The following is a 16,592-nucleotide window of genomic DNA, read 5'->3' as shown; positions in this document are numbered from 1 at the left end:
AACGGAAAAAATATTTTTTTAATTGCCATATTGGCAAATAGGAAGGACAAAGAGGGAAAACCAAGAACAACATATTTAGTTGCAGTAAGTGCCCAAAACAAATTACAGTGCTTTATGACTGCGGCAAATAATTTGAGCAGTCCATTTTTCTTACAGAGTTATCTAGTCATAAGCTATTCCCAGTGGATGAACAGTGCCCACCAGTGTTTGCCAACCAAAGAAAATGACAGAAAAAAACTTCACACTTAGGTTGCTGTGGTCCATTTTTGATTTGCAGTAGTTTTGCAAAGCAGTGTTCACAGTCATTTGTTCTGTTTTCAGCAGTGTCCTTGACCATACTCCCTGCCAGTAACAGGACCCTTAAGACCAAGAGAAAGAAACAACTTTTTTTTTTTTTTTTACCCGACTAGCAGAGGATGTGCTGAGCCAAAATAGAAATAGCAAGGTCAGGTCAGGGCAAGGCCCTGCATTTCATTAGCTAGGCCTGGCTAGGAGTGATTAAATATGTGCAAGAGGCTTTGAATAGATTCAGGGAGGAGGGATGACATTGTGGAATACAGAAAAATCATTCTTTGGTGCTGTCAAATGACTAAATACAGGATGGTACTTAATTAGAGAGATAAAAAGAATTTATTTTAATTATTTTAATTCTGTACAAAAGAGGGGATTTTTTTATTTTCTGTTGAGTATTTTGAAGAGAAGGAGAGGAGGATCTGGACAAAATGTGTCAGTCTGGCTTAACAGAATCCAGATAGCCTTGAGATATGTGTTGACCAAGCCTGCAGTTCTCATGAATTTAACTTGATGAAGACAGTAAAAAGACAAAATTATATTGGCAGTGAAATCGAGGCTGTGATAAATTTTGAAGGTGCTCTGGTTATAAACTGAGGACCTTCAGAGCACATTGCTCTGTTTCATCAGACATGTTACAGAATTGGAAAGAATGGAGCTTTGAAGCCAGAAAAAGTACTGTGTCAAGTAGTGCTCTGGCTGCCCAGCTTGAATTTGCTTTGGGGGCTGACTGGCTTTACTGACATTTTATAACTGTATTGTAATTCTTGTATAGCAATCACATTGTTGCATAGGCACCTAGGCACTGGATGCCCGCAGTTTGTAGTCCTTTTCCATAGAAATGCCAGCCCAGCTGGTTGAAGTATGTTTACATTTGTCCAGAACACCAACAATTATGTCTTTGCAAAATATCTAGGGGTTATTTTTTTAGACCAGCCCACTGGAGTATTTCCACTTTGTACCTCTTCTGAAAGACGATTCCTGCAGCAGCAAAATACTCCTTAGTGTCATTTTGGAAGGTCAATTCAGAATCAGCTGGGGATTTCTGCATAGTCATTTTTGCATGAATGTAGCTTAAAACATTGTGAAAGCCTGGATTTAGTTGCAGTAGTACAATCTCTGTGTCTAGACGTTAGTGTATTTACAGTGGTATAAAGATACTAATAGCATTCATACTGGTTCTTGTTTTCTAAATAGTATATTTTTCCTTCTGATTCAGTATGTCTTAGCTGCCTAGAAAGTGTTTTCTTGGACAGTGTTGTATCTTCTTTTCTCTATCACAGAAAATAAAAAGCTTATGAAAAATATTTTGCTTATCTGAAGGTTATTTGATAGTGAAGCTGACGTTAATGGTCAGTTCACTGGCAGAGGTATATGGTTTGATTTATATGTTTTCTTGCTAAGATGTCAGATTGACAGCCCTGGGAACAGAAATCCTCAGCTAATTGCCCAAACATGCAGCATATTGCAAACTTTGCCAACCTTTCACAGCAATAGTATCTTGATCCTTGAGCGTGAGAGCATATCTAAGCCTTCAGAGGGCATTCAGTGCTGAACCTGATAGGGCAAAAGAAGTACTTTTTGTTAGCTCTCTTCATGATTCACGAAGGTAAACAATGACCCTGAGTTTCCTTTGTATAGCTATTGAACAGCCAGCCTGGCAATAACAGCTCCGAGTCAGAATTAACAAGAGCTACGTTTCAAGCTGTGGTAACTTTATTATGAAAGACTGCAGATCCCACTTTCTATCCCGTGAATGAGCACTTGCCCCTGCTCATTGTATTGCTGTTGTTCCACTACCAGGAATGACCAGTTGTGGGCCTGGAAAGTTTAGATCACACATTCTTGAAGATTTCTAAACTAGCACTAGTGTAAATTTAGTCTGTGAGGCTTGGTGAGAAACAATATTTGTCAATAAATGGTCTCTGCCTGAACATGGATGTTCTCAAGTACCTATCACAACAAGTCCTAACTGCTGACTGATTGTGAAGCTTATCATTCTTTCCCTGACCATTCTTGCATCTGCTCTTCTCCTCCTTTTCAGGTTTTCCCCCTGCCGCTTCTCTCACCCATGACCTTTGCCATTTCCCTTCACCTTGCCTCCATCCACTCTTTTTCTATTTTTCCCTCCTGCTCTTATCAATTCCAGTCCTCTTGCATGCCCCTCTTCCTACTACTCTCCCTTTCCTGCATTATATTTTTTCCTTCAAACATCCCCACCTATTTTTAATTCACTCATCTTCCTACTGCTTCCTATCTCCCTCCCCTCATTGTCACATGGAATAAGAAGTGGTGTTATGACAAGGGGGGTGCTATTAGCAGCACTGCAGTTGATCTATTCTGCATCGTCCCTCTGTCTTGTCCTCATAGTTTCTTCTTACCAGTTGCCTTGATGTATTTAATATATCAAATTTTATTCTTTTTTCTTCCTTTTCATTAGGAGTCTGAGGGAAGGAGGACAAGCAATAGGAATGTGCTTATTTGTCATTTTCTGTGCATAAGAAGGGGTAGAGACCCTGTCTTGAAAAACTTGTTTTTTTCTTTCCTTGAGGTTTTCTTCCAGCCCTTTCCTAAGTGAATGGAGAGGAGTGATTTTCTTGTATCACCGGCATTCTTTTCTTTCCCTCCTCCTCTCTGCCCAGTCACGTCCCTAATTAATTGAATTCCCTACTAGATCTTTTGTGAGTCATTTCAATTACCCATTAGTGAGGCAGCCTGGGATTTCTGCTGTGTTTTCACTCATCTTCCTGGAATTTCTCTTCTCCTCCCTCCCCCTCCTTCCCCTTTTAGTCACTCTGCTCTGTGAAAAGCATTAGATGGACTCCAGCTCCGAGTGCCTATATTGTTTGCAGGCCCAGCTGCATACTTCCACACTCTGCCTTGTGCGTCACAGCTATTCATCTTGTTTTGTACTTGGCTCTGCTGCAGATGCTGTAAATATGGTAATTTTAGATTCCCTGATTGGAAAGGGTTGCAGGGCGGGTCTAAGTGGTAAGAGCACTGCTTGATTTACACTAGTTCGTTCTGGTTTCTCAGGCTTTGGGGTTTTACGGATACAACTGAAATGAAACATGGTTCTAAAAGCAGTCTCTTTTTTAGGGTTAGGAGAAGGATAAAGGTGAGGATATCTTTGTGTACAGCAGTGCAAAAGCAGGAGATTATCATCCTTATCATCCAGGAGATTATTATGTAGGATGCCTTCACACCCAGATAGCTGCAAAACATGGATGGATCTGAAAACTGCAAAAATGGAAAAGATCCAAGACAGAGAACTGTGAAAGGCAAATCTGGAAACTGACAGAAATGCCATCAGTACTCAAGTACTGTAGACTTATGGCAATCCCTGAAGAACAAAATCAATGAGCAGCTTATCTGTAAAAATTTTTTTAAATGCTGCATAGGAGTGTGGCAGGTAATATGCATTATATTTCTGAGGAGAACAAGGCAGTGATAAAGCCAGCTTGCTAAAATTATGATGGATGCAGTGACCGCCTGAAATATGATATATGGAGAATTGCATTTCTATTCTGAAAGTGAATTTTTACAGCACATGAATCTTCCATGCTTGGGGTAATTCTCCAGTGATACAGAGAGGCAAACAGCATCGCTGGGAACCAACCTGCCGGAAATGCACCCCACATGTCCCAAGTTACAAAAGTAATTTACACTGCTCAAGCTATTATGATACTTTCATATTATTACAATATTTGTCCCTGTGAGGTTAGAGTATTTCATGAGAGAACAAACTTTTGATAATCAGGCTGGTGTGAGAAGGCCCTCTCTCATGACTTCCCAGGGGGAGCTCATTTGTTGGACTGACAGGAAGTGAATTTATGAGGGCTCCCTGCACATCGGTATTCATAGGTATTTTTTTTTCCTCCTCTGAGCTCTTTATTCAGGCAAAGGAGAGAGGAAGGGAACAGTGTGAAAATACCACTCAGTACAGACGCATTAAGATGTTCTTAGGAGACCTACTGGGAATTATTTTACCTTTAATGTCTTGAAATCTTGGCCCCCCATTAAGCAGTGGTGGATTTCAGAGTTTCATTAGGTGGCTCTGGAGTTCTGCCACTTCACAGGGTGATGTTACTCAAGTCAAAACTGTAGAAGTGAGAAAGGAGCTAGTGAAGGGTTGCATATGTGAGCCCCCTCTTTCTTTACAGAGCACCCAGCAGCAGAGCCTGCAAAATTTAATCTGAAGTTACCAGGTCATGACAACACTTATTTTTATCTGTCTGCGGTGTTGCTCTATTTTCTTGCACATACCTTGCTAGTATCATGTTATGAGGTTTAGTGATTTGGCAGTTCTTACACCTTTTCATTTCTTACATATCCTTTTAGATTGTTTTCCACTGCAGAGTTAGCCTGGTGAGGGCTGCTACCCAACTTCTGGGCTGAGCAGCCCAGCATCTGAAATGGAGTTACAGGCCTGCTGTCATTTCACCTGATAAGCTGTCCAGTGTGTGCCAGAGGATGCCAACTGTGCCAGATATACTGATTGAATTGCCCATGCTCTGGGCAGCTTTCTGCACCTTTCCATAGTAACTACTTTCTTTTCCCAAGAGTGTGCAGTGGGACAGAAGACTTCTGCTTCACTAGACTGGGAAAAGCCATTTGTCACATCACACAGCTGGCTTCTGTATCACTGGCAAGATGACACATACACTGCAGGTGAAAACCCCATTAGCCTTTCGGTGCCAAAGAGTATTTAATGTTCCTTTACCTAAATTCTCCTCCTGTAAAGTTAGTAGATTTCTTCATATGTTTTTGCCACTGTGTAACACTGCTTGGCTCCTTCAGGTACTGCTGTGTTTTGCTCCACAGTTGTTCACATGTTAGCAGATGAAAACCTGACACAAATTATGTAGTTAGTTCATTTGGTCAGTAAAGGAGCTAAAGAAATTTTAAGTTTATTGTATTCATAAACTCTCTTGGAGTTTTTACAGATAGGTTGGGTATACATTAAAAAAAATCCACAACTTCTGGGATATATTATTTGTTGTGGAGCTATTTTGGACTTCCAGGGTTCTGGGCTGTAAAATGTTGTAGAGCCTGATAGATTCCCAGTTACAGGCTATTTTGATTGCTGTATTTTTTTGACAGAGCAGCAAGAAAAACAATGATTTCTCAAACAACTGAACAGTGACTGGGTTTTCTATTTTTACTTCTGTTTTGATACACAAAAACTAGATTTAGAATATGTCCACTAAATCACACTACACTGTAAAAAGCAAATTATAAAGATGATTTTAATTCCTCTCATCTCAGGACTGTTCAAGAGACTGGCTCAATCTGTGTATACATATCACATGCTAGCAATTGCTCCAGTGTATGCCCATTTATAGCATTTCTCTTACAACACTTTCTCACTTGACTATCTGTTACTGCTTGTACTCTAGACAAGGTGCACTTTTTGGAAAAGAATGTGTGACATGAGAATTACCATGTGTCAGTGTAGTTTTCAAGGATCTTTAGTGGTTATCAAAGTTACAGGTATCTAACATGAAGGCTATGAAAGCACACCCATAAGATGTAAATACAAAATTAAATGTCATCTGCCCAATCTTTTCATTTGCATGCTGGCAAATTACTTGCTGGTTTAGAGAGAGAAATGGTTCTTTGAGTGGGATTTGCCAGGAGAAAGGGAAAGGTACCCATGTGTACAGCCATAAGGGTTCTGATTTATCCATGGTCTGTACGAGCGGTTGGTTACGCCGCAGAGCTGAAGACAGGATAGCCCCATGGTGAGTGAGTAAAGGAGGGAGAGAAATTACACATTGGTTTGGTGAAGTATGTAAGAGACATCAAGGAGAAAAGAACGAGTTAAAAAGAGAAGTTCTGGGAAAGAAGTTACAATGTAATGATGGGGAAGTAAGACCTTTCTAGATGTATTATTTTTGGAAGATGAAGAAGGGATCAGATTAGGATAATCAGAGAGATCAGGGAGGGAGAGAGGATTTGTACAGACGAAACATTTAAGCATGGTTCTTCAGGTGACCTGTTGCCAGGTTTGTGACCAAATTAAGTTGGGTATATTATCAAATTAAATGAGTACATGCATGTAAAATACATATTCAAGAAACTTTGCAAAGCTGGACTCAGTACTATGTAGTGCAGACAATTCTTAGCTCTTTCTGACCTTCCTAGCACCTTCTAGAAACTACTCAATACTTTGTTTTGTTCCCAAATTAGCTTTGCTTCAGCACTACCCTCATCCCCACTGGCAGCTCTTCCCATCTCCAAGTTGCTTAGTACACATGGCAGCTTTCAGGGCTTCATTCATATGCACTTGGAAGTAACCTGGCATGACTTACCTGACATGTAAAAGAGTGAGCCCATTGCCAGCTCTTGTCCTTGCCCTGCCTGTTGTCATTTGATGCATGACAATGGTGGTGAAAAGTGTCTTGCCTAGTGTCCTTAACTGGGTTAGTATGTGAGTGTAGGGTGGTCTTTGAGCTGGTTTAATCCAGAATATCCTAGGTCCCAATTCTTATCTAATTCTTCTCCAAATTCTAGATTCTAATCTAGTTCAGTCCATCTGTTGGGTTCCAAATGTCATTTTAAATGACATACATGAAGCACAGTCATTTAATAGGGCATGCAGTTTACAGGGTGAAAATGGGGAAAAATCTCATTTTAGGTGATTCTCTTACCTATATAGAACTTGTACACAGATATTTCTTTTTAAAAATAAATTATTAATCACATACTCTTTTTTTATCTAAACAGCTGGATGGCAAAAGTCTGGCCTAGTCACCCACTGTATTTGATTTTGCAAAGAATTGGCACTTGGAGAGGGTCAGTTTGCATTTCTCTCTCTCTCCATTATGTTGTGTGCTTGGAGGGGTTTGTGTGGGCTGTTACACTTGGCTCCCATGAGATCCCACATCTGGTAAAGGAAAGAATGTGTGACCCTGCTCACAGCCTCTTCCTTACCCCCAGCCTCCCCCCATCATCTGAGAAGGTTAAACTAAAAGCAACATGTATGATGGCAAAGGTCCAAGTTTGAAATGTGTCCGTTGTATGTGTCCAGTTCAAAAACAACATATCAAGGCGAGTGCAGTCCTTGCAAGTGGCACCCCTGGGCCTTCTTTTATTCCAAAGCAGAGATATTTACCCAAGGAAAAGATGGAAGTGATGGGGTAACAGAGTACACATGTTGGGAAAATATGCAGGCAGAGACTGAAGAAAAAACAACATTCTGCCACAAGTAGCTGCCTTGTTCCTCAACTTTTTTTTTTCCCTTCAGATTAGAACCAGCCATTTTTGTGCTCTTTCAAGCACCTTCTGTGGTTTCCTGACAGCTGGCTAGAGAGGATTGAACTCTGACTTGAAAAATAGGCCATGGGTCATGTTATTTTCAAGCGGGAAGAAGTAAAAATTCCCATAATGGTCAAAATTCACAGGCTTGAGTTTTGTTGGGTTGTTGTTTTGTAGAATATCAGTGTTGGATATTTTAATTTTATCTTCAGTTAAAAATTCATAATAAAAAATAACTACAGATTAAGCTCTTAGTTTCTCTTCCATCTGATTTATAACGACATATGCAATATTTTGTGTGGAGCTGCAGCATGTTCTTTTTCTCTGGAGTGTGACAGGGAAATGTTCAGCTTCATAAAAGAGTATGCTGGGGTTTTCTGAAAGTATTTTTTGTTTGTTTTTTTAAGAATATGGTAACATTTGTCTTGCAAATACTGTTTCATTAACAGAAAGACAAGTCTGAGTGACAGTCTGCAGACCAGTGTTCTTTTTCCCAGCTCTCCTGAGCCTGAATTGAAAATAGCAATACATTCTTCAGCTTTATGTTCAAGCAGATGGTTTCTGTTAGGAGTTATAAACCTTTCTGGTGTTTTGTTCTTTTGTGAACAAGTTCTCTTTTAAAAATATTATAAAAAGAGAATACTTGGTTCACAGAAGTGCTAACTTACTCAACCTGCATTTTAGGGCTTGAGGCTGCTTCTTAGGAATGCAGTTCACTATTCCTGCAGTCAAAGGGTACAGCCTGAAAAGTCAGTCTTGTCAACTGGGTTTAAGGAAAGAAAGAAAAGAAAGAAGAAGCAGAGCAAGAGATACAAGAGAAAATGTCAATAGGAGACAGAAAGTAGAAAAAGTCAACTATCATGCCCTGCTAAATGGGGAGAGTCAGGAATTCCAGCCAAAGTTGTATTATAGTAGAGCATGAAGAAGGTGAAAGTGTTGATTGACTCCTGAATTTTGAACAGATGGACGAACTAAACAACCCCAGGCAGTGGCAGAGCATGACTGAGTCATATACAGCATCACAAGGAGTGCAGGAACTGAATGAGGGACGAGCTGGGACCATGCTGCCTGACCAGGGCATACCCTGCATCAGCAACTCTGCATCCTCCAGAAATGTCATCCAGAGCATCTTTCTTCTCTTAGCTTTAATAGTATGTAACAGTCCCTTCCACAGAAGAACTAGAATGGGATCAAAGGAGAGTATTGTCAGCATTAGACAGTCCATCCATAACACTTCTAGAGACTCTCTAAGAGCAATTTTAACAAGGGTGGTTTTGTGTTATGAACAGACATTCTCTAAGAACTGCGATAGAAGCCCGTTCCATACAGCCCATTCACTGAATAAAAGGGGTTTTATGGGTAACTGAGATAAAAATAGTCATCAATTCTTACTCCCAGCCAACTCCTTCAGAATGTGAGTAAGCAGCACAGTCTAATGGGTAGAAGGTGTTGGAAACTAGGAGTTCAGTTCTAAAGTTTGCTCAGGTCTGGACTTATTGAGGGAAAATGGCTAACACTGGTAAGCAGTTCCAGCTAGTAGTTAACAATATTGAACTGCTTTGTGAAAATACATGGAATAATTAGTTAGCTTCTGCAAAATGTTTGAAGATAACCAGTTTCCAAATTTCTGTATTCCCATGTGCTGTAATGGTGGCAAGTGCGTCATAGTGCATGGTGTAAGAGATCTGTTAAATTAACTGAATAGATGAATGTGCCTCATCAATTCCCCCCATGTCCATGATACAAGTGATAAAAACCCACCGATAACAGATTAAACTGATCAAATTAAATTTTTTCATCATGTCACTGAGTTTACACTGATTGACATGAAGCTATGCCCATCTGTAATGATTTTGCTTAGTAGGTCCAATGTCTTTATAAACAAAATTTATAAATACTAAATTTATCAAGTGAAAGGCTCTGTTGTCATAACCTATGTCTATTTTCATTAGGGATTTCTGCACCAGAGGTAAAAAATTATTGTGCAAGTATGTTGTATAGTCTTCAGTTCTAGACTGAGCCCTTTCAGAGGTATTAATGGTACCACAGTTATACCAGAAAGTTGACTTGGCTTCTGGAAGTAGTATTGAGTGCCAAACCAGATTACTACTGTCTAACTAGTTTTCACCTGTTTTTGTGTACTAAGGCATTAATGAAAGAATACTTCTTGGAACAGTTTAATGGTTAGAGGAAGGTAGTGCTATTAATGGTTTTGCTAGGCAGTAGCCTAGGTACACTCAGGGATTATTTGCAAACCACAACAATCCACTTTAACTGTCTGTAAAGGGCCTTCCCTGTCAGAAAAATGGGTATAAGAATATTACCACTTTTCAGGCTTTGTTACTCATAAGCTGAAATGCTTAATGATCCAAATCAGTAGCTATTCTTACTGTAGCACCTTTTTTTTTAGTCTATTTTTCTGTTTCTGGTATGGCTGACCATCATAGCAATTGCCCTGTTTTTCATATGACATACTGTACTCACTATTGTTTGAATTTGCCATTAGAACATTTGACAATAGCATTTTCTTTCCAAACTGACTTGTATTTTTTCCAGCACTGATTTTTTTTTTCTTTTCCTTTCCTGTTTATCTAAAATAGCTGAAGGAAAAGGACACATTGCGTCAAGGCTGATAGGACAAGAATTAGACCTACTGTATGTGCTGGTTGCATTCAGGCCTATGAGCACTTCCTTTCTCCTCCCCCATAAGCAAACCCAGCTCTGCTGCATTCTTTGGAGCAGGCAGGATATTGAGATTTACAAGGCCTCTAGTCTTTGATGTATTGGGAGACCATGGCTCTGTCTCATTTCTTTACAAAGCCTGAGCCTGAGGAAAACATGTACAGGGATCATGAGGATGGAAAACTTCATATTCCCAGCATTTCAGGTAATGTGTTTGCCCTGAGAGTGGTAGTAAAGGAGTACAAGATATGCTGTGATTTGGTGCTTGGGATTGGTTACAATCTAAAACCTCGTCTGGACTGAGTGCAAAGCCAAATTCTGAAGTGATTTAGTCTGACTGCTTACATGTTTACTCCTGCATGGATATAGACATAATGGGAGAATTTGCCCTTATGGAGTTGCAAAAGATTTGTTAACACATGGAATTCCCACTGGTTTAATTTAAATAAGTTTAATAGGTTTACTGGAACTTGTGCCACACCCAGGTTCCTCCTCTGTTTAAACTGCATTTCACTAAGTGCTTACACAAGGGTTTGCAATAGTTTAGGTAAATTGGATATAAACTGTGCATTTACTTAAAGCAGTGTAATTTCCCTATGTAAACAAGAGTGAAGTCAAAACCCACGGACAGCCCCCTTCCTCCGGACGCAGCTGGAAGGCGTTGCTGAGATCAGTTACTTACCACGGTCCTCTCTTGGCCACTGCCAACTGCTCAGCCATGGACAGGGCTCTTGTGTAGGCTCCCCAGTAAGTTTTGAGGTGTAGGGTAAAGGTGTACTGGCTCAAACCACTCATTTAAATTGATGTGACAAACCCTGCCTGGAGGTGCTCACACCAGTGGCTCTGCTGGGAGACAGCAGCCCTGTGCAGGGTGGCAGATAGAGGCAGCTGGAGGGCAGCAGTCTCACAGACTAGGACAGCTGAACGCAGAGTGAGCATCTCCCCATCAGCTAATTTCCACACAAGCTAGGGTCCCTTCAACCAGCTTATTCACACTTTACCCTTTACTAAAGACTTCACAGCTGATTTAATTTACCAGTGAAGGAGCATTGACTTCTGTCCGTTACTGTGCCACTTCTACCTGCTGCATTCAAGCTGTCAGACATCAGGACATTTGTCTACTGTAAATCGTTCCCATTTTCCAGTTAGCAGTGCAAGAGAGTAGGCTTCAGTTCAAAATCCAAAGGGGCTTCACTTGCCATTTCTCTTCAGAGTTTCTTTACTGTCTGTAATTCTAATTGTAGAATATCTTTGCACAGCTGCTTTTCAGTTTCACTCCTCGCTTGGTTTGCCATTGTTGACTGAAAGCAGCCTGTTTTCTTGCCACTGCCTTCAGTGGAAGTGCTGCAGGGTCCAGTTACCTCTGCGATAATCAGGGAAGGTCTTTTATAAATATCTGAAAAAGTGCTTTAGCATTAAGAAGTGAGCCTGTAGGAGCTCATGTGCTACATTCAGCAGCAACTGAAAAGTGGATCAGAGTTCCATGGTTTATCTCCATAGCAGTTCAAACTGCTCAGTCTGCTGTGCTCCTACTCATTCAGCTCCCAGCTCCCTCTCTTTCTCTTGCTCTGGCTCTGGTGCTTTCCTGACCTGAATACTTGTACAAACTGGCTTAAACTGGCTGAAAAACAATCCAGGGGGATTTTTTTAGGCCACTCAGCTGAGACTGGTTGAAGGTGCCGTGGAATGGCATCTTTAGATAATCGTTCATCAGTTCCTCTAAGCTTTCCTGTTACATAAGACAGCACTGGCTAGTGCTGTTTCCAGGACAGTTTCTGAATTTGATGGCCTGTGTTTCACAGCTGACTTACAAATGAAATTCTTCATGCCAAGACCTTCCATAAAAATGTACTAATACTTATTCTTAAAACCACTGAAAAGAGAGTCCTACGTTAATTGCTAAACAGGCTCTTTAACATCATGAAAAGTTCAGTTTCAGTAAGACAGTGTAAGTCTCCAGACTCAGGTCAAATATTTTGCTCTGTAAGACTGGGCCTACTTTGACTCTAACAGTAAACTAACAGTTTGAGTGCATTTGCCTTTCAGAACATGTCTCTAGCAAGAGCAGGGGATAGAATTCTCATTGCTGTAGTTTGTTTCTTTTCCTTCCCAGCAGACAGCAATTGATCACCTTGATTCCCTCCCTAAGGGATCCTTGCTCCATGTTGACATACAGGACTGCAGAGCAGCAGCACATCCAGGATGGGACCTAGACCTATATTCCTTCTTGTTATCTCTCCTTTCTGATAAGGATCAGTGGTCCAACATGAGGTTAACTAGGGGAAACCACCTGAGACCTTTGTCACTGATATTAGCAGAGAATTCCTAGAGTGAATGGTCAGAGGCAGTACATTGTTCTGTCCTTAGTCTTCCTCTGTCTGAGTGACCATGCAGCATCAGACAGTGAGGAAGCTTGTGCTGCTGCTCATCCCTCACGTGTGTCTTAGTTAGATCCCAGCATTCTTTGGGCTTTTTATTTTTGAACAACACTTATTTGCAGGAAGAACAGAATAAAAGACTTTAATAATGCAATCCTGGTTTGTTTTCACTATGTTTTCTATTTCACTATGTACCTATTGAGTAATCTCTGGCAAAGGAGTGTGATAAGGATGTGTTTGTGAGCACAGAAGCATGCACCACTATACCTGCAATGCCAGAAAGCATCTACAAGGAAGTTGCAGACACATGAAAGCCCAGGCAGTGACTTCCAAAGGAAGTACATGGGTTAAGACTTATGCAAACATAGGCATGGAATTGCCCCTGTTATCTAGGGGGCAGGAAGCATCTGGGTGTATCAATGTATCCTAAGTGATCTGTTAAGGAGTTTAAGCTCATTTTTGAATGTGTTTGGTCATGTAGACATTTGGAATTGCTGTCACCTTATTGTTGATGGGCAGGCAGAGCTAGTCACCCCATGATTGTTGCAGTTGTCTTAGACCTTCCTTTATAAAATCCTGTTTTCATCTAATTATAATTTACCACAACATTTGAGCCAAGAAGGCTAATGTAAGGGACTCGTTTCTGAGTGATTTTGATAGAGAGCTTCTTCCAAAAGTTTGTATTAAGTTATGAAGAAAATGGTTGTTTTACAAGTGATTGAAACCAATTCTTCTTTTCTAGGAAGTTCTAGGGCCTCCATTTTTGGCCATGAATTGCACATTATTGATGGATAAATGGGGTATTAGGAGAAAAAAAGGGAAGGAGTTTTATTTTCACATTAAAATCTACCCCAAATGGTCATATTCTAGGCATGAGTCCATTTCCTTTTGAAATTCCTTTTTCTAACCTTTAACCTTTAATAGCTGTTGTGTCACTGTAAGGCAGTATTAGGACACAGGACATTAGGATGGGTCCCCAGTTTCACAGTACCCATCTGGGCATCTTGAAGGAATCCGAATGGAAAGCAGCGATCAGTAGAATCATGGCAGTGATGAGCTGGGAACCTGTTGAAGCAGAAGACTGTGGAAGTAACAGCCACAATGAGGTTTAAATTGGTGTGGCATCAGAGGACATCTGTGAAGGAAGGTAGAGCTTGAAAGAACTCTCCAGACCTTAAATATATACTGAGGTTTTTGAATCTTGCTGTATTTCACTGTTCCATATCAATTGGCTGACAAGATATTTGCTTCATTTCCCTCTTACCTTTAGAAAGAACAGTGTGGTTCCCATTTGTGCATGCAGTTAATAGTATACACCTTAGATCTAAAGCTACCCAAACCCTAGAAATACCAGCATTTTTCTCTAATGGAATGCAATTTGACATTTTAAATTAATACGTGTTTGACAACACTAAACCAAAACATTATATTTTTGTTCTAGGATTTGATGTCTGATACAACTGAATCTCAGTAAATTTTGGAGCAAAATGCCATCTATGGCAAAAAATCCAAACATTGATGTCTATTCTGTGAAAACATTACGAGCATTTCATTTATGAATGCTCTGAAGAAAGTAATTCAGTAGTTCTGTCCAGAGCAAGGGGGACTTTTGCTGAACTACAAGGCAAGAATTCTATCTAAATATCAACTTAACTTTTAATGATCTCTGTGGTAAAATTTTATCTATTTCTTCAGCACAAATGAGTTCATGGTAAGGACGTCTTTTTTACTTTCTGTTCCTAAGTTTCTTTAAACTTTTGGAGTGCTTGTGAATGTAATTTGAGTTTGACCTATTTCTAGCAATCACAGAACTTGTTTCAAAACTCTGGCTGTTCTGAAAATGCTCTGTTTTGACATTGACAACATTTAAGCCTTTCTCATTTCCTCCCCAAAACTGGAAACTGTCTTGATTTGTGAGGGGTAAGGAGTGGCCTAAATGATAAAATTGTCTTAAGAGACTATAACATTTATCATTAAATGGAGTTCTATTAGCATGTAAAATTGTCTTTGGCTTGATTGCATCTCAAAGTTTAACAGAACATAGAACATACTCAAATAGTTTCTAGTTCTAAGAAGTGTGTAGACCTCAGTTTTACATATGGCTGTCTCTCCAAACCACCACTCAGTAAAGAATGTCAGTGTGATGTTTGGCGAGTTAAAGGAGGGCAGCACTCCTAAAGCAGACTTGTGGTTTTAACCCTGCAGTAAGAAGACTCAAATGTTAGAGAGACTCTTTTCTTTCACATGTATTATAATTTATTTTTTTTCCACAGTCTGAAGTAGCAGCACCTGTGTAACCTTATTTAACTGCCTTCACACATTTTTCTTTCCCTCAGCTTATATTCTGCCAAAGTGACAAACTTTCCTCACTTTGAACTGCAGAACACCATGAAAAGCCAGCATGTCTCAGCCTTGTCCAATACTGTAAGTCTTCTATGCACTGTTCATTGGGAGCTGTCATTTTATTAATGCTGTAAGAACATGACTGCTCTAAAACAAGAGTATATCTTAGAAAAAAGCTGTTACAACTTGCTACATTTTTTTTAAAAAAGGAAATTTAAAAAAAAGGTTGGTGCTTATCCACTATTTGCTTAGGCCTGAGTCTTTCCCAAGAGCGGATCATTCCAGATAACTTGCTGCTGCTCTTTGATTAAGAATTTTTCTCCAGCAAGGGCTGTGAGGATCATAGATACATAGACTTGAATTCAGTGAGAGACTTGTTAACAAACAGAAATTATGTTTCTTTACCTTTAGGTCGATCAAAAAACCCCAACCTTTAAGTCCTTCCTCATCATCTGGGGACCTGAAGGATGTTCATTCAATTTTTGGCTTCTCAGCTCATTCTGATAATGAGAATGCTAGTTAGGCTAGGGTATTTGAAATGTGTGTATAAGTTTACCAAGGACAAGAGAGGCCTATGTGAGACTTGTCACATATTTAATTTCTGCTCTCTGGGACACTACAGAAAAATTATTATAATCGGCATTTGCACACGAACCAAGGAATCTTGTCTCCATTCCAGTTCATTTTCCACTCACAAGAATCTATCTTTTTCCATCACAACAGTGGTGGTAGTTCACAGCAAATGATCTGCCATGTGGGTAAGTGGCATTCAGTTCCTCACTTGCTTCTTTCTGCCATCTGGTGCTATTGCTTTGCTATTTGTTACTTCTTATCCAGCCTAACAGAGCTCACTACCCCTGGAATGGCCTAGAATTGATTTCAATGAAATGCAGGTCTGTGAAAAGATAGGTATAAACCCCAAAGATGAGGCAATTCATAGCTTCTTTTTGTAATCTTCTTTTGAGTCCAAAGTACCTGCCTTCCAGTGACCAAAAATTTCACCATATTTTTATGGTGAACAGCCTTTTTGTTAAAGGTCTTACTAACACAGGGAATGAAATTTGTTAAAATACTAATTTTATTTCCATACTATCACTTTTAACACCAGCCAACTCTATGTTTTCCTGAGAACCAATGAGGCTTGAGATTTTTTTTTAATTAAAAGCCAGCAAAGGTAGGGGTTTTATTTCCTTTCCCGTCGAATGCATTTGAAGCATCTCTGTCTCCAGCTGGCTGTGGGAGCAGAGCCAGCCCATAATGGTTTCAAGCCCAGTGTGTGCATAGGGGAAAGGGTTTTAACCTGATTGATGACTCTGGAAGTGCTTGCAGCACAGAGTGCTGAAGCTGGTAGCACTGCAGTTGTTTATCAGATAGGAGAGAGGAGGTGGATGTGTTTCTCAAAAGCTGGCAATTCTTCTCAATCAAGTGAAGTAAATGTTTCATGAACAGTCTCATTTCATCGGCTTGTGGGCACTCTGGTCTATGAAACTTTGAAATGGTTGCCAGAGTTTGAAGCTGAGATTGCTTGAACTTTCTTGCTGTCCTGACCACTGGCCTTACAGCCGTTCCTTTAGGTACACTGTCAAAAGTTTTGTTACTGGGCCCATCTATCCTTTAGGACTTTGCAAGAGTAGACCT

General features: G+C 40.1%; 1 protein-coding gene across 3 annotated transcripts in view; it reads left to right on the top strand.

Annotated features, from left to right (window-relative positions):
- RAD51B (RAD51 paralog B) overlaps positions 1 to 16,592 on the top strand; it is a 354,337-nt gene that overhangs the window by 255,731 nt on the left and 82,014 nt on the right. The window contains exon 10 of one of the 3 annotated variants that reach the window (XM_058807288.1): positions 8,236 to 8,417. The exons of the other annotated variants lie outside the window; for them this stretch is intronic. Coding sequence (XP_058663271.1) covers positions 8,236 to 8,255 — 20 coding nt within the window. The 3' untranslated portion in view covers positions 8,256 to 8,417. Of the gene's footprint in view, positions 1 to 8,235; positions 8,418 to 16,592 lie in introns of those variants that run through there. 3 annotated transcript variants of the gene reach the window in all.

The sequence above is a fragment of the Ammospiza caudacuta genome, chromosome 6 (genome assembly GCF_027887145.1).
Source record: "Ammospiza caudacuta isolate bAmmCau1 chromosome 6, bAmmCau1.pri, whole genome shotgun sequence".
NCBI lineage: Eukaryota > Metazoa > Chordata > Aves > Passeriformes > Passerellidae > Ammospiza > Ammospiza caudacuta.
Note: the sequence above shows the minus strand (reverse complement) of the source record. Positions and strands in the feature narration are given on the sequence as shown.